The 23,846-nt window shown below is 45.6% G+C and overlaps 2 protein-coding genes across 11 annotated transcripts in view; one reads left to right on the forward strand and one right to left on the reverse strand.

Annotated features, from left to right (window-relative positions):
• Rev1 (REV1 DNA directed polymerase) overlaps positions 1-9,741 on the forward strand; it is an 87,084-nt gene extending 77,343 nt beyond the window's left edge. For 8 of the 9 annotated variants that reach the window (XM_063229853.1, XM_063229854.1, XM_063229855.1 and 5 more), the window contains 11 exons: positions 437-657; positions 1,888-2,060; positions 3,971-4,073; positions 5,396-5,561; positions 5,733-5,935; positions 7,002-7,235; positions 7,687-7,807; positions 8,230-8,447; positions 8,547-8,703; positions 8,864-8,966; positions 9,337-9,741. In XM_063229853.1, coding sequence (XP_063085923.1) covers positions 437-657; positions 1,888-2,060; positions 3,971-4,073; positions 5,396-5,561; positions 5,733-5,935; positions 7,002-7,235; positions 7,687-7,807; positions 8,230-8,447; positions 8,547-8,703; positions 8,864-8,966; positions 9,337-9,448 — 1,811 coding nt within the window. In that variant the 3' untranslated portion in view covers positions 9,449-9,741. The remainder of the gene's footprint in view (positions 1-436; positions 658-1,887; positions 2,061-3,970; positions 4,074-5,395; positions 5,562-5,732; positions 5,936-7,001; positions 7,236-7,686; positions 7,808-8,229; positions 8,448-8,546; positions 8,704-8,863; positions 8,967-9,336) is intronic. The other variant, XR_010040768.1, reaches the window with a different exon arrangement.
• Positions 9,742-10,473: 732 nt separating this feature from the next.
• Positions 10,474-23,846, reverse strand: part of Eif5b (eukaryotic translation initiation factor 5B) — a 66,953-nt gene continuing 53,580 nt past the window's right edge. For both annotated transcript variants that reach the window (XM_013154281.3, XM_005004455.4), the window contains exons 15-24: positions 19,204-19,335; positions 17,855-18,037; positions 17,582-17,743; positions 15,489-15,620; positions 14,238-14,369; positions 14,070-14,146; positions 13,821-13,985; positions 12,385-12,523; positions 11,152-11,313; positions 10,474-10,914 (exon numbers count right to left, since the gene is read on the reverse strand). In XM_013154281.3, coding sequence (XP_013009735.1) covers positions 10,807-10,914; positions 11,152-11,313; positions 12,385-12,523; positions 13,821-13,985; positions 14,070-14,146; positions 14,238-14,369; positions 15,489-15,620; positions 17,582-17,743; positions 17,855-18,037; positions 19,204-19,335 — 1,392 coding nt within the window. In that variant the 3' untranslated portion in view covers positions 10,474-10,806. The remainder of the gene's footprint in view (positions 10,915-11,151; positions 11,314-12,384; positions 12,524-13,820; positions 13,986-14,069; positions 14,147-14,237; positions 14,370-15,488; positions 15,621-17,581; positions 17,744-17,854; positions 18,038-19,203; positions 19,336-23,846) is intronic.

A 23,846-nucleotide genomic window follows, 5' to 3' on the forward strand; every position in this document is an offset into this window, starting at 1 on the left:
TGACGCCCACAGTGAGAGCTTGTCTCAAAATAGAAGAATCACCAGGTCCCTGATACTCTGGGAGTAGTACTGTATGTCTGTGGGTCACACTGCAGACTCGTGTAAACAAGACTGTTATTTAGGTGATTATCTGGATGGTGACAATCATGATATTGTTATTCACTAGGAAATAAAATCACTGGCCAGGTGAGGTGACACACGCCTGTATCCCAGCACCTGGAGTCTGAGGCAGGAGGGTTTCTGTGATTTCAGGGTCACCTTGGGCCACACAGTTCTAGAGTAGCCTGAATTATGAAGAGACTCTGTCTCAAAAACAAACTGGATGCCACCTCATTTTGATAAACTTCAGTTTACATTGTATTGTGTAGCTACTTCTCATTACTGAATCATTTTAACAGCTTATCCTGCATAGTTAAAGAACTCTTCCTCTTCCTAGGTGTTGGACGGTCAATGGAATATAAGCTGACATCTTTGGGAATTAAAACGTGTGGAGATTTGCAGCACATGACCATGGCAAAACTCCAAAAAGAATTTGGTCCCAAAATAGGTCAGACGCTCTACAGATTCTGCCGTGGTTTGGACGACAGACCAGTTCGAACTGAAAAGGAAAGGAAATCTATTTCAGCAGAGATCAATTATGGGATTAGGTTTACCCAGGTAACAGAGTTTACCTTGTGTTGTTTTTCTCTCTGCCTAATCTATAAAACTGATGCTACTTGAAATTGAATCTTAAAACTCTTGGTATTCCCAGAGGCTTGAAAAGATCATTTGAAACTGAGCATGGTGGCACAGGCCTGTAATCCCAGCGTGAGATTCCAGGCTACAGTGGGAGTATGGCTACTTCACACCCAACCTGGGAAGTTCCAGAGACCCTGTCTCAAAGTCAGAGGCGGGAGGCGGGGAGAGAGTTGGCCCCGAGTTCAGTCCACAGTGCTGTCACAGGATAATGAAATTTGAGGAAATGCTTAGTAAGGAAGAACTCCAGGTAACACTGATGAAACCTAGATCTTAGGAAAATGTAGTAAAAGACTGTACCTTTGGGGAAGGAAATGGATTTTCATACTTACTCTGATTCCAAGGAAGGATAAAAAATACCAAGATAGTCTTGTCTCTCTCCAGGTATTAGGCATGTACCAGGACAGGTCACAGGGTGACACAGGTATTAGGGATTAAACTGGGGGACTTGTGTATGGTAGGTAGGTAAGCCCTGTACCACTGAACCATAACCCCAGTCCCTGTGGAGACAGGGTCGTAGTAGGTTTCCCAGGCTGATCTTGGATTGCCGTCTTCCTGCCTCAGCCTTCTGAGTTGCAGCCATTACAGGGGTGCACCACCATGCGTAGCCCAGGAATGCGTTTTTAATGTCGGAGTATCTCAGCCGTAGCTGCAAGTACACTTCATCTGACTTATTACTCATATGCCTAGGAAGCAGTAGCACTGATGGACTGGCTAGTTTTTATTTTTCTTGAGAATATGTTTGGATCTGGATCAGTAAACATAGGAGTAAGGACTTGAAACTTGATGAGTGCCTGCTCTCTGAAGCTCATCAGCTCTCATTTGTTTAAAAATGGAAAGGTTGCTTAGACATAGGGATATAAGAAAGCAAACATGGTAGTGGAGTTCAACTTCTTAGTATAAGAATTTGAACAGTCAGTGATAGTATAGGAATAACAAGAAAGGAAAAAGGCCTTTTTCTTCTCATTACTTCGGCTTTTGTAGAAGGTGCTTATTTTTATCTAACACAGTCCAATGCATACAGGATATTTATTTTTAGTAGATGTGTAGCATAGAAAATACAAAGTCATGTTGGATATTTTAGAGGTGCAAGTATTGAGAACTGAAAGGTATTTAAGATAATATGGAAGTTTTTGCATGTTTGTCTCATAGCCAAAAGAAGCAGAAGCTTTCCTTCTAAACTTCTCAGAAGAAATCCAAAGACGCCTCGAGGCTGCTGGCATGAAGGGTAAACGTTTGACTCTCAAAATCATGGTACGGAAGCCAGGGGCTCCCATAGAGACTGCAAAATTTGGAGGCCATGGAATCTGTGATAACATTGCCCGGTAAGCTTATCTTGAAAAAGATGCTACATTTAATGATATGTAAGTGCAAATCACTATAATTCTTAGAAATTGAGGAAAATAGTTTTGAATAGGATTAGAAAAACCCAACTACACAGTGTTAATTAGGTGTGAATTAGGATTAATACAGCCCCACCTCTCAGGCCCTGGTCACTGACTTAGGTTAACTGTTCATGTTCATTTTCCTGTGTTGTGACAAAATACTCAAGGCTGGGCCTTTGTAAAGCAAAGGTTTCACTCAGGAGTCCAAGGTCCATGAGCCTGACACTGGCATCAGCTTGGCTCCTGTGAGGCCTCCCTCCCTTAGCAGGTGGCAGGCACATGGCAGAGCATGTACCAGGACAGGTCACAGGGTGATACAAGCTAGGGAGGTGGCAGACCTGGTCTTTGTGACAGCCCTGGGTCAGAGCTAACAGGTGCCTGACTGGGGAGAAAGATGCGAATTCCTGCTGAGGCCTCCGTGACCCGAGTGTCTCTCCCTGGGTCCCACCTCTCCCAGGACGGAGTTTGTGAGCTGAGCCACACGGAGCCAGGCCGCACTCAGGGTTGCAGGTGCCCAGCATGGCTTGTGGGGTCTCCTCCCCTCCACTGGCATCTCCAGACTGTAAGCAGCAGGACATGGACAGGCAGTGAGGGGGAGACAGGAGTTGCGGCTTAAGCCCCGCTGAGATTTCCCCAGTGGGAGGGAAGGAAGACTTCCCTTCCATTAGCGCGTGAGAAGAAGGTAGAAAGCATTCTTAAAGCCCTGAATTTTGATGGGAGCCTGTTTAAAGTTAAATTTCACGCGGTTTGTGACCAGTATGGAAGTGCTGGGAGTTGCATGTCACCTTCTGCTCTGCTGTGTGGTAGCTGTTAAGTGAACATGTTCAAGCCCTGGGAAGCCGGGCAGGCACGTTGACCAGTGAGGGTTTCACCAGAGGTGCGCGCAGTCCGGGGCGAGGCCGTCGTGCCCCGGATGCCGACTTCACGAAAGGACTTCTGTGTGCTGAGTGAACAGGCCATGCAAATTGAGCAGCGTTGTTTATAAAATGTACTCTTCTGCCCATAGCTTCTCGGAGTGTAATACTTGCACATCTGCATATTTCAAATGTCAATTAGATAAAGTATTAATGGTTATTTCTATAAAACCTGATTATTAGTCCTTTCTGAGGAATAAATTGTTTTCTTCAGTATTTTATGCCTTTGGGGGACAGATTAGTAGTACTGTACTATTGAATTGGCAATTCTGTTTCCACTGGGATGCTTGGCTTATACCACAGAAGCCACAAAGTCCTGGGGAAACAGTGGGGGTGCAGGGTGCTTTGGCCCCCGCCGGTGTCAGCATCTCCTCCGGCTCTTGCAGGAGTAAAGAGCCGAGCCTCCCTGGTCTCGTCTGGGGTCCTCATCTGGCTGCTGCCATTTCCTTCGTCTTAGGGGCCATGCATTTTTGATCGATTCATAAAACTTCTTGGAGAAAGCAGTATGGTATGAGCATATTCTAACGTCAGAGTTGTTCAGTGGTTTTAAACATAATGAGAGCTGAAATAAAGAAAATATATCTGTTGCTTATTCCTCAGTGTTATTTCGTACACTAGAACTTCTCTGGGAGCCCATCACACACGCTGTCAAAGCAACACCTGTGTGCTTATACGCATGAACTACAGTTTGTCACTCTGAATTTCTCAGCTTTCTAGGTGACCAGGTTTCCACTAGTGTGGACCTTAAAGTTTCAGTGTTCTGTGTTTTTCTTTATCTTCTTTGTTGCCAGTGTAATTCATTTGGTATTGATTGGCTTCATATAAGGGAGGCTGTCTTACTCTTATAAACCTGTTTAATATAAAATTTGCGGTAATAGTGAATATTCATTGTGTGTAGCTTCTGTTTCTTTAAAAAAGTAATTCTGTCACTTACAGGACCGTAACTCTTGACCAGGCAACAGATAGTGCAAAAATAATTGGAAAGGCTATATTAAACATGTTTCACACAATGAAACTAAACATATCGGATATGAGAGGGGTAAGTGCATAACATTTCAGAATTCTTTCTGTAAGGTGTCAGCTGATTTGAGACTGGTCATGGTGGGATGTGCATGTTTATGTGCCAGGTATTTAGCTCACGTGATGAATAAACAGAAAAACCCAATTTCCTGTCTCTTTACTTTGGAGAAGAGTTGAGTTCAGCCTAGATAATTTTTCGTAAGTTTTTCCTTTTAACTAATGGGGAAAATTTTTGTAGGTCCCCTTGTCCCTTTTGCTCTGATTTTCCTAGCAGTGGGACTCCGAGGCCTGAATCTCTGAGGTCCTGAGGTCCTCTTTTCAATCAGAAACTTACTCTAATGTCTGCAGTACGATCATCAAGAAGGGAAGGCAACTGTAGATCAGCAGGAGCCTTAGAAGGCAGGAAGCACACCAAAGCCTGGGTTTTTCTTTAAAGATGAACCTTCATGTGCACAACCAGTGAACAGAGGGAGGTTAGGGTGAAGTCAGTGTGTCAGTGGATTAAATGTCTCCCAGAAAAACCGTTCAGGGTCACGGGGGAGGTGACAATGGTGTTCTACAGTGTAGCTGCTTGCTCAGTCAGCTTTGGGCTGAAAAGCATTAAGCAGAGTTGCCAAGTAGGCTGTCCTCCTCTATTTGAGGGGAGAAGGAAGCACACTGCGAACTAAACCCAGGGCTTTGCATATGCTAAGCACATGCATTGCCCACTGAGCTACATCCCCAGACCTAGGTTGTTTTTTTTTTAATCCTACTCTGCCAATTTATGCCTGGTTTCCATTCTTAGAGTGCCACAAGCAATGGAACCTAATCTTTTTCCAGTTCTTGTAACCTTGAGTTTTTCTAGGTCATGTGAGTTTCATGCAGAAAAATCAAAAAACCTTCAGCTATTGGCATACATGGGGGTCCAGCGTGGCTGAGCAGCAGAGCACAGTATTCCACGTGTGCTGCTCTGTAGAAGCACGCTGCACTGCTGGAGCTGCACGTTCATTGGTGAGACACGGTCCCACCAATGTGAAGCACCACTGTGGTGCACATGTGGCCAGCCCTTTGGGTGGCTTGAACCACTGGTGGTTCAGATGGATCCAATCACTTTTACTGGTCTTTTTACTACTACAGTTAGTAAGAAGCTGCCCAGTGAGACAGTCATGCACGTATCACTGGTGGTTCGACACTTGGCAGTGAGACAGGAATTAGCACTCCCTGCAAGCATCCTAATGGCTCACCTAGAAGCAGTTTTTGTGATACATCACACTCATTTGAGTATTTCCATGAATTTTGCTTAGTAGGATTCACATTTTCATTTTATCTTTCCCAGAAAAATATTCTTTATTCTGGTTCTAGGTTGGGATTCACGTGAATCAGTTGGTTCCTACTAATCCGAACCCTTCCGCATGTTCCAGCCGAGCATCGGCTCAGCCAGGCCACTTTCCCGGTGGGTCTCACTCTGTCCGTGATCTCCTCCAAGTTCACAAAGCTAAGAGACCCACGGAGGAGGAGAGCAAGGAAGGTGGGTGGTGGCCGGCCTGGCTGGCTCGTTATACCCTTGGGGGTGTGGTTAATTTTAAAATTGGCATAGTTGTGTATGATGATTTTGTGTTTTTAAAGAGGTCAGATAGTAAAGATTTCCTTTGCTCAGATGAGCTGCTAAAAAGACTGATGTGTTTGTCTACACTTGTAGGGTTTCTGGCTGCTGTGGACATGGACACATCGTCTGCCCCTAGAACTTGCACTTTGTTGCCACCTTGTTCTCCACATCTGCCAGCCACTGTCAGTGCTGACACTGTTAAGGGCAGCTCTTCCCGGAAGTGGAACGGTCTACATTGTCCTGTCACTGCGCAATCAAGACTTAATCTGAGTATAGAGATCCCATCACCTTCCCAGGTATTTATTTAATACTTGTAAAAGTATAAAATTGTTATAGTAGAAAAAGGGCTCACATGCAGAATGGTTTTTCCCTCATTTTATCAAAAAGGCCAGCTCCTGGGGTGGACTGTGATATTGCTGACTACTAAGTGAAAACTATTTTGCTGCCAAGATTTGCAGCTCTTGCAAGGCACAAAGGTGACTGAAGGTAGTCCCCAAGTAACTGCCAGTACCCATGGCACTGGTCTCATCAATAGTGCAGTAGAACCCTCATTTCAAAGGCTTTTGCAGCATTTGCAGTTTTCTTTGTAGAGTATGAATGTGTCCATCACTTACACAAGCTGTAAATGTGGCCCACCATTAATGAGACAGCAAGTTCAGGCCTACAGGGAAGTTGATGACCCCCTAAATTGCCCTGTAAAGAGATACAAGTACTAGGTAAAAAACTAGGGAGAGGGGTGATTCTTAAATGTTTGCTATGGAGTCCACTTGCCAGTAACAACTAGAGATGGTGGCTCCAGCAAGGCTGGCCATCCGTTTCTAACGGGCTGGGTGTGCAGGCAGGGGCCTGTGAGGAAGCAGCAGCAGGGCCTGGCGTCCAGGCAGAGGGAGGGTGGCTCGCAGGGGCCTCCTCCGCTCTCTACTTCTGTTTGCCCACTCTGCATCAGCTGAGAAGTGTGATGGCAGCTTCCTCACGCTCATACTCATAAACTGACCATCTTTTTCCAAAATCGTAGACCCTAAGTTTGTGAGCCAAGGCACCACTGTAGTGTGGGTTGTGGCAGTCTCCACCTTAAAGCTGAATTTCTGACAGCACTGTCACCTGTGCTAAGCAGACAGTTACCACTGGCTGTGGCCGTGAGTGTGCTCCTGTTGGGAGCTGCTGCGCCAGTGCCAAGGCCCTGCTTGCTTGGGTGGCACTGCACAGTAGTGAACACTGAGCAAGGGACTGGGGCCTGGCTTCAGATTCTGGGGTGAAAGGCCAGGACCCTTCGCAGCTGTACTGCTTTCGGGATGGCAGCTTCTCCTTCACCTAAGAGCGTCACTTTTCCAGTTCATGCTCACGTCCTTCGCTGTTCTGTAGCTTGACCAGTCTGTTTTAGAAGCACTTCCATGTGATCTCCGAGAACAAATAGAGCAAGCCTGCGCGCTTCAGCAAGGAGAATCACGTGGCGACAGGAAAAAGGAACCAGTGAATGGCTGCAATACGGGGATTTTGCCACAAGTGGTCGGGACAGTTTTGTTGCAGATACCAGAACCTCAAGAGTCTAACAGTGACACGGGAATAAATATCATAGCCCTTCCAGCATTTTCTCAGGTAAGTTAGATTTAGGGACTTACTGCTGGTCTTTTTGCCCTCTAGTGCACTTCCCTTCCCCTCTGTGCCCATGGCCCAGCATCGCACAGTGTATCCCTCAGGGAAGGGCAGGGGACAGCCAGCTCAACCCCACTGCCTCTGTAGGACCAGACTGCCTGCCTTGTTCGTAAGCAGTCGCACCCTGTGGCCCTGCCGCCTGTCTGTCCACATGCATTTCCCTAACTGTCCCTGTGGTGGTTTCACTTCAGAAAATCAATTGGTAATCACATTTAATTCCCTATTCTCACCCTGAGGTTTCTGATGATTGACTGAGGTTTGATATTAGGGACCCATTAAAAATTCATATAGATCAGAAAAGTATGATTTGAAAACTGCTTTTTTTGTGAGAAATGGAAGCTGGCTGCTCTCTGGGTAGACTCAGGTTTGACTTTCACCTTCCCTGTGGCACTAGGTGGACCCTGAGGTGTTTGCTGCCCTTCCAGCTGAGCTGCAGAAGGAGCTGAAAGCAGCCTATGATCAAAGACAGAGGCAGGGAGAGGACACCACTCACCAGCCGCCTGCCAGTGTGTCCGGTAAGCTGGGGAGCAGAGCAGCTGACATGAGCATAAGCAGGCGGGGCCCTCACTGCAGCAGCGCTATGTTCCAGACTGAGTGTCACAGAGGTCTGGAGCGCTCACCAAGCTGTCCTTTGATACTGTTACCTGAACCAAAGGATGCAGCCTTCAGAGTACAGACGCTGTACACACTTAACCCTCTGTATACTGCACCACTCCCTTTTGAAGAGTTTGGGAGGCACTGTTGTGAACACTTGCCCGTTTTCTTTCCTGAATGCCTGCCCCTCACAGATAAACACCACACTAGAGCGAGCTTAGGTAGGTGGCGGAGTCCCCTCTCAGCAGCTGTCTCAGGGTGGGCCGGGGCTGTTTGTGAAAGGAGGAAAGAAGACCCATGCGACTATCCAGACTCATTTGCTGAAGTCTCACACCCCTTTCAGTGCCAAAGAATCCTTCACTTCAGTTAAAGCCAGTAGCAGTGAAAGAGAAGAAAAAAAGCAAGAAAAAAACTCCCATCAGTCCCCAAAAAAGGATTCAGAGCCCTCTGAAAAATAAGCTTAACAGTCCTGCAAAAACTCTGCCAGGGGCCTGCATGAGCCCCCAGAAGTTAATGGATGGGTTTCTCAAACCCGGAGGACCTGCTGCTGAAAAACTGCAGGTAATTTTTAAAAAAATACTTCCAAATTCACCTTTATCAGAACTCAGTATACCTGGCACTGTGTAAATATAGCATTTTGTCCTTTGTTTTCTTTAATAGGAAGAACTCTCTGCTTCTACTTCAGGTGTGCCGGGCCAGTCCACACTGCAGCCTGACCAGCCCAGCTGTGCTAGACCTGCGGCCCCCAACCTGGCCGGCGCTATTGAGTTCAATGACGTGAAGACCTTGCTCCGAGAGTGGATAACAACAATCTCAGGTGGGTATGGCTAGTGCCCGGTGGCCTGTGATAGAGCTCTGGTCACAAGTTTCACACATTGGGAAATTCCGAGGGTCTTTGAAAAGCATCTCCTTGTGAAACAGCCTTTCTCCTTTGAACACATCTCCTAGTCCTCATTTGAGGTTTTTTCCGTCCCTAGATCCTATGGAAGAAGACATTCTGCAAGTTGTGAAATACTGTACTGATCTTATAGAGGAAAAAGACTTGGAAAAGCTGGATCTAGTTATAAAATACATGAAAAGGTGAATCTTACATTTTTTTTTTAAGATTGGGAAATGCCACCTCAGCAATAATTAAGGGTACTGGGGACAAATAACCTTTCTTGGCAAACTGTTTTCCAGGGTTTTTTTTAAAATGCTCTTTTGAATCCAATAGAAATATCATAAATGGCAATGGTACAAACTTCAAACTGAAGTTATTCCCTTCCAGGTTTAACTCTAGTGTGGATTAAAGTCATAGGAAACAATTTTCCTACAGAAAATTATTGGAGTAGCCTAGCTAGTGTTTAGTTACTGGTCAGAAGTTTTACAAATTTTTAAAAAATAGGAAACGCCCAATTCTAAGGAAGGAATTCCTTTTTAAGAGCTTTCCTGACATTCTTCTCACCTTCAGGTTGATGCAGCAGTCGGTGGAGTCGGTTTGGAATATGGCATTTGATTTTATTCTCGACAATGTCCAGGTGGTTTTACAGCAAACGTATGGAAGCACATTAAAAGTCACATAACCAGTGCCAGGGAGCCTGGTGCTCTTGGCCAGCTGTGCCATAAGTGCTTGTGAGGTATTTTTGCAAAGTGCATGACAGTAATGCTGTTTTTATAATTTTAAATTTCTTTTTAAGCAAGCGTTTTTGTACATTTGTTTTCAAAAAGTGCCAAATTTGTCGGTATTGCATGTAAATAATTGTGTTCTATTACTGTAGTATAGATTCTATTTACAAAATGTTTGTTTATAAAGTTTTATGAATTTTTACAGTGAAGTGTTTACAGTTGTTTAATAAAGAACTGTATGTCTATTTTGTATAGGCTCCTTTTTTGTGAATCCTTAAAAATTCAACTCTCAAGAAGCCCCTCGTACTTGTTATCCTTCAAAGGCCGAAAATGTGGCAGGCCACAGTGCTATAGGTGCTGAGAATTTCTGAGGGCCCAGATTCTGCTTATTCCAAAGTAGGGTACAGTGCCAAGTATAAATGAGAAACGTATAAATAAGTTAAAGGAAGTATTTTTCTCCCCCTAAGTGTCACCAGCTAGGGAGAGTGTGTGCTCACATGGACCCATACTGCTCAGGACAGTCCTACCTCACTACAGTCAGGGATAGTTTCCTGTTTACTACCATTTGGTTACCACTTGTATCTTCATATAATTCTCTAGGATAAAATAAGACAAAAATACAAAGTATCAACAGGTGCCTCCTGCAGCATGCACTGTGTGAGGATGAGAAGCTGCGCTAGCATGGAAACCTGGCAGAGTTTTCTGGTATCATCGCAATGTCTGTCTCCTTTATTGGTACTTGGAACTGGAGGGTTACAATGGACTCTGGTGACTACACAAGCAGTAAAGAGCAGCCAGCTGTGCTGCTATATACACCATGGTTTCACACAAAGCAGATAAATATCAGAATGCCTAATTTTCTATTTAAAAATTCCTAAGGGCACATGGCAGGAGAATGCTGGAAAAGTCAATGTGGAGGAATACGCATAAAGGTGTGTTTCTTACATCAGAAAGTCCCAAGAATCACAAAATCTGCAGAAGCTTGGTTAATCAAATACTGCAGGACTGATTTAATCAGTATAAAATTGAAAGAGCTTTAGATCTGTAATAAAAATCCAAATTTGGGGAAGGGCAAACTTTAAAACAGCAGCCAAGTAGGACAGGGCGTAGAGGGCGGGCAGACAGGCACGCAGGTACTTGGGGACGAGTAACTGACCACTGTCAAACCAGTGTAAGCGTCTTGGTTTCTCATGGAAAACATTTATACACCGGACCCCATCAGTGTCCACACACGCCCAGTCTGTCTCTGTCTTGCCTTGGAGGTGGTGCTACAACAGAACACTGCATTACTCCAATGCCTGCCCGCGTGGAAACGTTAAATGATCTCAAATACTTTCTTCAGCTCCACGATCAGCTGCCAGTCACTCTTCTGCATCTCATCCCGGAACCAGTCTTTGAGGGCATCGATGGACTGCCGGCTGATCTGCAATGCCCGAGGCACAAACAAGGTGAAAGAAGGAACGGACATGGGCCAAGAAAGCTTCAGGGGAGGGGTGTGTGTGTGGAGTCTGCACCCCAACAGAGGCAAGGGGCTCCAGGTCCCAGCCCTGTTGGTGCTGCTCCCTGGGACTAGGCCTACCACACACGCCCCAAGGAGGGCCGTGTTCTCAGGGGAGCCACGGACACAGGTGCTTGAAGAGAGTAGCTCGGCGACACTCACCTTACTCACGAGAATGTCGGTAGCCTCAAAATGCCTCCCAAACATCTTGGGAGACTCACCAGGGATCGGCTCTATTTTGACACAAACTTCCTGTCCTTTTTTTGCAACGTCCACTTGTTTGTGGTTCACTTCAATACCTGTTACTATTCCGATGTCAACAAACTGTAAAATAAGACAGGCACAATGCAGAGGATTCCTGCCCTGCACGGGCATAGCACAGCCCCAAAGCCCACCTACAGCCCAAGGTGTGGGCCTGCGCACGTCACCCAGGGTCTCCACGCAGGACATCCGGCACCCATGTCCACCCGCTCTCCCAGAGGTGATGAGAAAGCCCCTTTTTGCACTGTGTGCACCGCAGCCCTTGCCAGCGGCTCCAGCAGGAGGGAGAGGTCCCGAGTCAGGGATGCACTCTGAGCAGTCAGCAAGGAGGTCGGGTCAGGTGCAGAGTGAAAGTGACAGCTGTGAGCAGTGAGTGACAGTCCTGAGTTTGGCTAGTGATGAGGTCCTGGCTGCTTGGTGGAGCTGAAAAGGTGCCTGACTTAATGGGAAGAGCACAGCTGGAAAGAGCGGGGAGGCCCCAGCCAGCGCCACCCAGTGGGCTGAAGGCCCGCACTGCTCCCTCAGGAGAGCCCTAGGGGAAGCTGGAGCAGCTGGCTCCCTGCATGTGCAAGGGGGTGTGGGCCAGGGCCCCCCTGGGCCACCTCAGGAAGACTAAGCCTAACAACACTTGTGGGAGGTAGGGTCACAGGGAAGGGAGGGAGGACACCGCAGCCCTCCAGGTACTGACTCCTGGAAGTCAAGCTGTTGCTAATACCAGTGGGGTGCAGGGGGCCTCTCAAGTATGGGGTGCGGGGAGTCCCTAGATTGGCACTGACAAGGAGACAGCATGTATGACGTAGGAGTCACAGGCCCTGGGCGGGCTCCCTCTGTAACTGTGACCTCTAGTGAGGAGGAGGGACACAGAGCAGCAGCTGGGCTACACGTCCATCAGGAGCACAGAGGACTGGGACACATGGTGGGTGCCACTCACCCTCTGACGTTCTCAGGCACACAGGCCAAGGAGGAAGTCACCTGGCATCGGGTGCCGGGTCAACATGCTAAGCCAGTAGCACTGGGCCATAATGGGGCACACAGTGCATCAGGGGGTGCACGCTGCTTGCTGTAATGTTTCTTTCCCACCGTGCTTTGGCTTTGTCCTCCCTCCCACAAACACTGGTAAGGACTACAACTTACGTTCTTGCTGGGGACACACATGGGTGTGCCCTGTTTCACCTGCCCTGCTTCCACAGTCACCCCTATCACTATTGGATCCCGAGAATTGAAGATGTACTGGGGGAGGATTTTCATCTTGCAAGGAAATACTGCTATGTGCCTGGAAGGAAACAATGACAGTATTTAAGTTTATGTAAGAATCGGGTAAAAGGGGCTGGGGATTTAGCTCAGCGGCATAAGCGCCTGCCTTGCAAGCAGGCAGTCATGAGTTCGATCCCTGGCACCCATAAAAAGCAAAAAGACAAAAAAAAATCGGGTAAAAAAAAAAAAGAACAGCTGGCCACAGGGCTCCCCGCGTTGGGTGGGACCACTGAGTTCCCAGGCCGGGACCTGTGCACTGCCCGCCTGCCCTCAGCCCCTGGGCCTGCCCTGATGTCACCCAGTAAGCATGCAGCATGGGAGCCCAAACCGAAAAGCAGGCCTGGCTCAAGATGTCATGTTGCGGCCATGCCTCTGGGGCCCAGGGGACAAGTCTAAAGGGACACACAAGATGTCTCTGTTAGGGACCAGGGGGCACCCCCCCCCCATGTCCTCCTCTTCACTGTGCTCTCCACCGTTGAGCTGGCTCCTTGCAAGGCCACCACCCCGATTGGCTTCTCAAGCCTGTGTTCATAAAGCCCTAACGGGTCCGGCAGGTGTCCTCCGGGACACGGGCCTCCCCAGGCAGCTTCCGGGGGGCCCAGTAAGCACTCTTCCCGGAGCACCTCACGCACCAGCAGCAGCAGTCAGAGCTGCTTCCGACTCAGCCCAAGCTAAGCCACTGCTGCCCGCAGACCCTAAGGGCACATGCAGGCTGCACGCTTCCGAGAGGAGCCCCCCTGCCCGTGGACCTTGGGATGCCGCCCTAGTGACCGTGGCTCCTCACAACTCCAGTGCCTGTGGCCCTTCCCACAGCCAACAGTCCTGCTACCCCTCCTGAGGTGGCAATGCGACACAGGAGAGGCTGCGGCCGGAAGACGCATCTGTGGCTGCCCTCCCCAGGGAAAGCCAGCCTGGCCAAGGCCCCAAGGACAGGCAGGGGGTGCACGAACACTTGTGATGTGTGTGGCGCATTTCCTCCCATGGACCTCATCCCACCACTTGTCCCATTTTGACACTAATTTTATTAATTCACACAACCCCAGATATGAAATTCCAGCCAGCCAAAGCTCCACGTTTAGTAACTACTAACCTGTCAGCAAGCCCTAACCTGCTACCCTAAGCGCTGACATACCGAAAGGCTGCAGGGTACCTGCCGCACTGCAGGCAGGGCACACTGGGCTGAGATTCCAGCCAGGACCAGCACTTCGGGTGCAGCTTCCGGTACTGGACACATGCTGCCCTTGCCCCAACACTCTTTTCTAGGGTATGGAGGTTCCCAACTTCACCACCAAAAACCCAAAATAAAAGCAACTTACTTAAATTCTTCTTGTTTCTGCTTCTTGTAGTCTTGTCTATATTTCGTAAAGGCATCAAATAAGTGATAAATAATTTCTGCGCTAAAAATTCTAACTCCTAAACTATCTGCCATTTCTTGTGCATCCCGTTCAATTCTCACATCGAAGGCCAAAATGACAGCGTATCTGCAAGGCGAGAACACACCAGAGAGCCGGTGAGAAAGGGTGGTGGAGGGCCGCACGGAGCAGGGGCGGCAGGCGCATACTCACTGTGGGTCGTGCTCTAGCATCACCGAGGCCTTCATGACGTCCTTCTTGTGTACGGGGCCGATGTTGATTCCCGCGTACTGTTAAGAGTGGTTTTGGGTTTGCGTGGTTCGGGTCACAGCAGCTCCCCGGGCCACAGCTCCCTGGGTGTGGGCTGAGTGTAGTACTTACGGGCACTTCTGACGTTTTCAAAAACTCCAGGAGCGCTTCCAAAGAGCCCAGCGTAGACGCCTGCACATAGACGCCTTTTTCTTCCAGTTTGATAGCGTTTAGTGTCTGCTTTAACTCGTGGATCAGCTCATCCTAGAGTAAGATTTACAAGCTGTCAGCACATCTCTTACTCACAGCAGTCTAGAATTAAACCTTTTCTCCTTAAGTATCTTAGGCTTAGGAAAGAAGTGTAACCTGCGCCTGCGGGAGGGAAGGGGACCAGGCAGCCATGCCAGCCTCTCTCGCTGCACCTTTCGGGGACTCTCCGCAGTCCTAGCGGTTAGCTTCAGGGCCTTCTCACTGAGCTACCTCCCCAAGCTTTACAATCTGAAGCGGGGCCTTGCTAAGCTACCCAGCTTGGGCTCAAACTTTGGGTCCTTCTGCCTCAGGTGTGCGCCCTACGCCTGCCACCCTGCGTTAGGGTTGGTGTGAAATATGGTCACCCTCTGCTCCAATATGGCTGATGGGTGGGCAGAATGAAGGAACAAACAAAATAACCTAAAATTTAAAACTACACATAAATGTTACGGCACTACAAAAACTGCTTCACTGTTTCACATCAGTGAAAAAAATTCACTAATAATCTCAGAAGTTCTTGATTTTTGGCCAAAACTAAGTATCGTTAGAGTTCCTACTCAAGCAGGGGCCAGAGACCCTGGCCCTGCAGTGTGCTTCCCTGAGGGCTGTGGGAAGAATAAACGTGCCCAGCACCAAAGGGAAGCTGCTGACAGCGAGTCACGGACAGACTACAAGTCATCCTTTGTGAGGCCATTCTGGACACTGACCAGCTGCTCTGACAAATGGACCAACAGGCTTGAACACATTCATGACGAGGCTGTACAGGCATCGCCATCCCCTAGACTGTCCCATGCCACCCAATGGGACAGGATGCATGTACCACCAGGTGTTTAAGTCCCCAGAGGAACGTGTTAAAAATGACCATTACCTGATGTGATCCTCTTTGGCTCCATCCACATACTACAGTTTCTAAAATAAAACATGAGTGAACACTTCTAGCTGGACTGCATTATACGGGTCAATTCCTAGACCATACAGCATGAGTGAATTCAAAGGCAAGTTCACTAAAGCAAGCAAGTGACATGCTTTCCTCCCAAAGACAAAGGTGCCCATCTAGTCACACTCCCGTCCCTGTCCTGCTGACCAACAGAAAAACTCAGCCAGCTCTGAAGAAAAGATGAACAGTGCACTCACTTTAAGAACAGGAACTTCATCTTCTTTGTAAGCCACCAGGAGGGGTAAACCAGCCAATGTTTTCTCCAGGTCTTTTCCAAGAATCTTTACTCCTTGAGCTGCTTCTACTTCTTTATGCTTCTCATACTGGTTCTACAGGAATAAGAAGACATTCTCCACAGTGTTTACTTGAAAAATGATAGCACAGAGAGGTGATGAAATAGCACCTTCATGACCTTGGGGACAGGAAAGATTTCTTTAGACACAAAGAATAATGATCACCAAAAGGATGGATGAATTCAGTATGAAGTACTGCCAGCTCACAAAATCCCTCAGGAGGAGTGAGAGCAAGTCACAGTGAGAAAAGACTGAAACTCTTAACAGACTAGTACGTAAGTCCCAAACTAATGAACGCTCAAGCTGCAAACGGCCACAGACACAAGCAGAACTTCCATTCCGAATATATCGTAGATGTGAACAAGTCACCAAGGTGGCTCAGGTGTCTGGCGGACACTGTCACAGCGGCGCTGCTGTGTGCTCTGTCAAGAGCCCAGGGTGCCCAGAAGCAAGAGGAAACACAGTGGCGAAGTGGAGGGCCCTGCTAGGAGGAGCAAGGCAATGACCACGGAAACAAGCAGTGAAGTCAGCAGACTGGCTGAGGGGAAGGATAGCAGTCGCCACTCAGCCTTGTGCACTGCTCTGCCACGGGCACATTTCTGAGAAAAGGACAAGGTCATGGAGCAGGTGACATCTACCAGCCAATGAAATCAGCAAAATGCCCAGTGTGCTCCAGTGACAGGAGACAGAGAAACTCCTCAGCATGCGGATGCAGGGTCACCATCAGTACTAAGTTCCGCTCAGCCTAATGGTTATTTAAGAGAAAGCCAAAAGCTACATGTGGTGCCACATGCCTGTGAACCTAGGACTCAGAGGCTGACGCAGGAGGACCTCAGGCCAACCTCACCTACACAGGGAACTCAAGGCCAGCCTGAACTCCATAGCAAGACTCTGTCCCAAAAAAAGGCCAAAAACCTGTTTGAAGACTTGACAAAAAAATGAGGTGAACAGGGTCCCTCACTTTGTCAGACTTACAAACAAATCGGACCCAGAACATTCTCCTGGAACAGAACCCATTCTTAAGATGGGGACTTACTATACCATAAACAACTCCTATAAATCTGTTTTAAAAAAAAAAAAAGACACTGAGGGAAAGAAGTGGGAGTTTAAAAGCTAATAAGCATAAACGGCCATGGTAGGTAACTAAATGCAAACCATGAGCTACAGACCCACAAGAAAAGCAAAAATTTAGAAATCTTGTGGCATTGAAGTTCTGGTAAAAGATGCTTATTATGACCTATACCAACTCCCTATAATGAATGTACTCACTGTGTACTACAAATGTATTACCTCATGGTTAAAACTGCACCAACGATCTAGTGAAGATGAGAAACAAGTGAAACTAAGCACTATAATTGGGAGTGTGCCCATGACACCGGCAGCAGTGCCTGGCGGCCTTGTCTACAGAGATACAGAGACAGGGTCACACACGGCCCACGTGCGAGGGCACGCGAGGCCGCTGGGCGAAGCTGCGGGGCAGCAGACGCTGCCTGCCGACAGACCAGACAAATAAACTGTGACACATTCTTCCCACAAGGGACCATGACCTTTGAAAATCATGTTTTCGGCTGAAAACTCAGGAATGAAGGCACGCACTGAGAATAAATCTATTTAGAGAGAGACGCATTCAGTTACTGAAACTAGCCAGAAAGTTGAGGCCACTCCTACAGAATTGCAGGCTGGGCTCACTTGGAACAGAGGCCGTTTCTGGATGCAGTCAGCAAGGTTCTGAATCTTGATGTGGCTGTTCCTCAACTTCAAACAACTTTTCTTCTATGTCTTACGCACTTTGCGTACAAATGTGTTCTTTCAGCATAAGGCTGTGCTAATAAAAAGCTAGTAGGCCGTGTGCAGCAGTGCAGGAAAGGATCTTAGCAACAGCCTGGCCTGGCAGCTTGCCCAGCCCCCTGCAAGAGGACACACACACACACACACACACACACACACACACACACACACGGCTCCCTGCCCCAGGGCCCACGTCCCCGCTCGCTCACCTTCACGCGCAGTTCCTTCATAGGAGGAGGCAATAGCAGGCCACGGATCTGAGTGACAATGGGCCCTTCCACTCCAGGAACTATGATCGTGTCCCCCTCCTTCAAACGACCATTGATCAGGATGACATCTATAGTGGTGCCCATTCCCGGGAGTGCTTTGACCTAACAGGCAGGATTGCAAAGAGGATACAATGTGCTACACTGCAACCGCTGAACCTCCACACAGTGCGTGTCCTCCACAGAGCCACACGTCGCTGCTGAGGGAGTCGTTACCTCCATCACTTGTGCTCGTAGCTCTTCACAGTGTGCAAGTCTCTTGCTCAACATGGTCTGAGTTAACTCAACAAGAAGGCAGATCAAGCTTCCCATGCCATCACCAGTATGTGCAGAGGTAGGTACCAAGGACACGAAAGTCCGGGGATCTTTGTTCTCATAAAACAAAGCAGCATTCAGGCCCTGGAAGCAAAGTCATTTCAACACAGCAAGATGTAAAAGGAGGCAACAGAAAGGCAAGAGAGGACTGGCGAGGCACCGCAAGCAAATGGCCATTTCTTCTCCAACTCCAAACTCTAGAGCCTGAGCGTGCGGTCTGGTGACAGGGCTTTCCAGGCATGACTAGTCAGTTGGCCCAAGTGACCCCCAGCACCAAACAGAACACTGAAGAAGTAACCCTGAAAGCACCTGTTACAGAGAGTGAAGTGGTTTCTACATGGGCAATATGTTCCATACCCTGGGTAGGAAATTAATTCTTGTTGCAACATCGACCCTTTCTAGAAGATTAAAGTGCACACAAATGGAAAGTGAGGCTAAAGTAATGCCTTCTGGGTAATAGAAGCAGGGGGTGTAGTCTGGCTACGTACATCAGGCTGGTCTCAAACTCATGGTGATCCTCTCGCCTCAGCCTCCCAAGTGCAGGGATTACAGGCCTGCATCACTACACCCACCTTTGTCTACAGTGAAATTTCTGTTCCCAAGAATTATAATATTTTCACACAGGTCGAGTTGCTGCAGTGTATTCTTGGTTCGCAGATACTCTTGGAGCTTTGGGATTTTGAGTTAATGAACATTCATGATGTGTGGATCAGCGCCCCAGACACCCTATGATCCCAGCCACACAAAGTGACACACACACATGTGTGTGCATATATATGAGGGGTGCAAGGACACACCCACATAGGCTGCTGTGACTGTCAGTGCCTTAGCTCTCTGCTTCCTGTGCTTTCCCCTCTCCTATAATGTGCACAGCAACATTTCAAAAACAATTTTTATCCTTCCCCACTTCTAAGTGGAATCGTTGTTTAAAAACTTCAGACTAGGGACTCTGTGATGTACTTGCTTTCTCAGATTAAAAAGGAAGCCAGAAGCAGTGGTGCAGGGCCTGTAATTCCCAGCTAGGAGGCAGAGGAAGGATTCAGTCCAGGAATGCAGGGCCAGCCTGGACAATATAGCAAAATCCCATGTCACAAAAGAAAAAGAAAAAAAAAAAAAAAAACCCACAAAAAGTAAAATAAAAATATAATGCAGAAACAATGAAAACCAGAACAGAACCAGGACTAATAAAAATGCTGACTTCATTATAAACATGACGGAGGCCCGTCATAAAGCACAGACTGTTTTCTTACCTGCTGGGCAAATTCTACAATAATGGCCTTTGCTCGCTCCTCAAATTCATCTTTTGTATTCTTTTTCTGTTTCTTTAAAGTAGCAGCTACATCAGAGTCAGGACTCTTCTTCCAATCATATAACCTATCAATCTGGAAAAGGTATTTCATAAGAAACAGTTCTAAAAGATCTGAACACACAAGAATTTAATGTCAATGCCCACAGAAAATTCTTAATGCATATTTCATATATACAGCAGAGTACAATACTCAGATATTGTACCATATCAAAAATCCAAACTTATACTGTGAAACTGCACTTTTAAATGTCAGCCTCTAAAATACACAAGAGGCTGCCATCTCTGCAGAACCTGAGACCCTAACATTATCCCGTAACTATTAATGTGTGTCGTCTAAATTCCAAAGCAATTTTGTAAAGCAGTAGACAAGGATTAATTGCATTAAGTATCAACACTAGGAAAACTACTTATCAAAAAATTAGAAAATGAAAAACAAAATTATTTTCTATTTTGGAATGGCTTATTTTAATTCTTTCATAGCTCAAACTTGGATTAAATCTGTTTAATAACAGAATTCATTTCCCTCACTTTTCAGTAATAAGTGAGCAATGTTTGAGGTGGGAAAATATACTCATCAGTGTAATTTGATTATAAACTGTACATATGTACTGAAACTCATGAACTAAAGCCCATAAACACGAACAACTATCAGTAAAAACATTATTTTTCTTAAAAAGTAGGACAGAACACAAGGAATTTGTAACCTCCCCCCTCCCCACCTCAAAAGACTAACAAAAGAAAATTACTCAGCCAAAAAAAATCAAACCAAAAAAGTGCACACTGGGGTGGGGGGCAGGGAGATAATGTGAAGATGTAGTTCATCTGAATGCTATAACTAAGAGACAGAAGCAGCGGATCAAAAGATGATTAAAATTAACATAAGGTGACCTAGAAAGAAAGAAAAAAAGAAAGAAAGAAAATGAAAGAATCAACTTGAAATTTGTAGCAATATAATGAAAAGTTCACTGGATGAGCTTAACAAATTACATCTGCAAATATACAATTTTATTTACAATACACAAAGGAATACAAAGCATAATAGGATTTAAAGATTATTATGTTAAAGGTGTATATTGTAAACCATCCTAGGACAATCAATAAGAAAATGCAAAGAAATACCTAATTCTACAGTAATGTCAATAAATTGAAGTATTCCAAAATATGCAATTAGCCGTCCAAAAAGGGCAGGAAAATATCAGTAAATGGCACAATTACATCTAACCACTATACGCCAATAACATACACAATAAATGTAAATGGTGTTACTGCCCCCAAATCAAAGAAGATCAAATATATGCTCTCTACAAGAAATATATTTCAAATATAGAGAAATAAAATGAAAGTACAAGGATGCTATCCCAACAATATTCATAAGAAAGCTATTCATTTTTTTAAACATTAAAGTAGACTTGAAAACAAGTTATACTAACAAAGAGGGACAAAATAAAGATAAATGTAATGTGATAAAAAGATACGGCTAATTTAAAAAAATGTATTTGCAGTAAGAGGCACATTATCATTAACCACTCTCAAAAATCTCCCCCTCGATTCTAACATATTTCTCCCTCATTTTTGCACTTTTGCGAGTAGTTCTTGAAGGCTCTGGCACGTGGTCAGGCGTTGAGTTGTGGCTGCCTCTATGTTCTGAACTGATGCACGTTTACCCTTCAGGTTCATTCTGACTTGGGAGAGATCACATGATGCTTGAGTTGGTAAATTAGGCAGAAGAGGACACGATAACGTAATAAGCCTGCTTTTCTCTGTGATGCCCCCCTGGTGCAGTGTTCACAAACTCTGTGATCACAGTTCACAAAGACACGAAAGAGGACATCCAGAGCTGCTTCAGGAAGCCTTAAGAATGATGGGATGAGCGTCTGCAGCAATGGGGAGTACTGGGAGGGGGTTAACGGCAATGTATCTTTTATTGTAACACTAAATTTTAAGTACACACTATAATAGTGCTACAAATCCTTTTAATCACTCACTGTATTTTCCTATATCTCTTATAAACAAAGTCAATGCATTATGAAGAAATAATAACCTTAAGTGTGCATGCCCCAAGCTAGAGCTCTCTAAAACATACGAAATATAGATGTAAAGAATTAAAAAAGAAAATACAAAATTTAAAAGACAAATAAATCTACAATTACTATCAGAGCCTGAATATTCCTACCAGTAATTTGTAACATCAGGGTATGGGAAGTCAGTAAGCACACAGAACACTGTCAACAAACCTGTCCAGAAGGCTGTACAGAAAACAGACCCAGCAGCAACAGCAGAATACATTCTTTTCAAGTGTTAACAGAACATATCAAAACTGATTGTTATGGTTTGTGCTCCTGTGGCCCCACCTCAAGCCTTAAGTAGTCACTGACAACGCTGAATGTAGGGTTCCTCATTGGTTTGTTGTCCAGTGCTGGGATTGGTGGGGTGTGTGCTGCACCCGCCCAGGGGTGGAGCTGGCACACAGTGTAAGGGCGGGGAATAAGGCCTGTCAAGCCTCTTCTCAGTTCCTGCCTTGCTGTTTGCAGCCTTAGGGTTAGGGGCCTAAGGCTGTTTGCAGCCTTAGGTTAGGGCCACCACACACCCTGTAAGAGATAAATCTTTCCTTCCCTAACTTTAAGCTTCCAGTATTTTGTCTCAACAGTGAGAGAAAAGTAACTAAGACAATGATAGTATAGTGACCAATAACGAAAAAATAGTCAGAAGAGCTCATAACGGAGTATGTTCTTTAACCATAATGAAATTATATTAGAAACCAGTAACAGTATTTGAAAAAAATCAAATATTTAGAAATTAATTTTTTCTAAATAATGAATCAAAGAAAATCATGATAAATCAGAAAATATTTTGATTCTGGATGATAAAAATGCAACATTTCTAACTACTACTATTTAAGTAAACAAGCAAGATGCCATTTTCAGTGTAAGAACTCAAGATGGAGGATCCCTGAAACAACTAAAAATAGAACTACCATCTGCTCCCGCTGTACCACTCGCTTCCTGGTATTATATCCCCAGGGTTAAAGTCAGCATATTCAAGTTATACCTACATATCCACATCTACTGATCAATTTACCCAAGATATGGAACCAGCCTAGGTACCTATCAAAAGATGATGGGATAAAGAAATGTTTACACACACACACACACAGCATTATGCATACACCACATACATTCTCCCTCTCTCTCTCTCTCTCATTTGCAGGAAAATAGATAGAACTAGAGATCAGTATGTTGAGCAAAATAAACCAGACCCAGAAAAATGGTATGTTCACCCTAACATGTAGAATCAAAAAAATAGTAACATTGAAGTAGAAGGGAAACTACCGAGCAAGAGGAAGCTAGTAACGCATGAGTGAGTAAGGTAGGAAAATGGGAGGGAAAGACAGACCAAACTACTGTATGTACACTGGAAACGCCCCATGTTCATTTACAAATGAAATGCAATTTTCAGTTAAAATTCACAAATTATTTCTCACCTCACACACAAAAAATAATTCAAAACAGATCACCAATCTTAATGTAAAAGTTAAAACTATTAAATGTCTAGAAATAGGAAATTTTAACAAAGTTGGGGTAGCAAAAATTACTTTTACTGAATGTAAGAGACAAATTTTAGAAAAGAATTAGGTTTTGCTAAAATGAGAAATTTCTCTTTAAAGCATACCATTAATAAAATGAAAACCTAAGTCCTAGACTACAAAAATGTAACTCCAATTTGTGTGAGTGACAAAGACACAGACAACATAGGAACAACTTCTACTTTTGCACGAAGACACGGAACCCATCCCTCAGGGAGCAGAGGCTTTAGCACACTCTTGACAGCTACCTGGCCCTCTCTCGTGAAAATGCATGGCCATTAATCACCACAGAAACGTGAATTCACATCCGTGGTTTAGCAACATATACCTATCAGAATGCTTCAACGTAGGGCAAGTGTTGGCACAGCTGTGCAAAAACTGAAATTGTTACATACAACTGACAAAAATGCCACAATCTCTAAAAAACTGCATTTGTCATAAAGTAGAACATTATGATGGGACTATCATATGATGGGACAATCCTCTTCCTAATTTACTAAAAGGAAACAAAATTGACCACTTAAAGACTTGTATTGTTAATGCTCTAGTCACCTAACTAATAAATAACCTGAAACTAGAATTAGTTAAAATGTCCTAGAACAAGTAGATGGATAAAGGCACTGTTCTGATGAGGGAAAACACTCAGCAATGAAAAGGACACCTTACACTATATGCACTAATTGAGTACAGCAGCTCTTAACACTAGTAACGAAAAGCAGAACTAAAAGATCACACACCATGAGGTTATGTTACAAGTCAGGTATAAAGCAAGCGAATCCAGTCCACAGTAAAAGGAAGAAGAGCTGGGCGTGCCTGGGTCTGGGGAGGAAGCAAAGTGACCACACCAGTGCAGGAAGGAATCCTCTGGGCAACACTCTGAACAGTTACGGGCAACAGTCATTGAAACACACTAACTGCTCTTCTCATGGCGTGCATTTTCTTTCGTCAGTGACACTACACACGTGGCTGGGGGTGGGCGTATTCTAGAAGTGTCCTGTGCT

Source organism: Cavia porcellus, unplaced genomic scaffold (assembly GCF_034190915.1).
Source record: "Cavia porcellus strain 051 isolate PalLab524CR breed Dunkin Hartley unplaced genomic scaffold, mCavPor4.1 scaffold_18, whole genome shotgun sequence".
Taxonomy (NCBI): domain Eukaryota; kingdom Metazoa; phylum Chordata; class Mammalia; order Rodentia; family Caviidae; genus Cavia; species Cavia porcellus.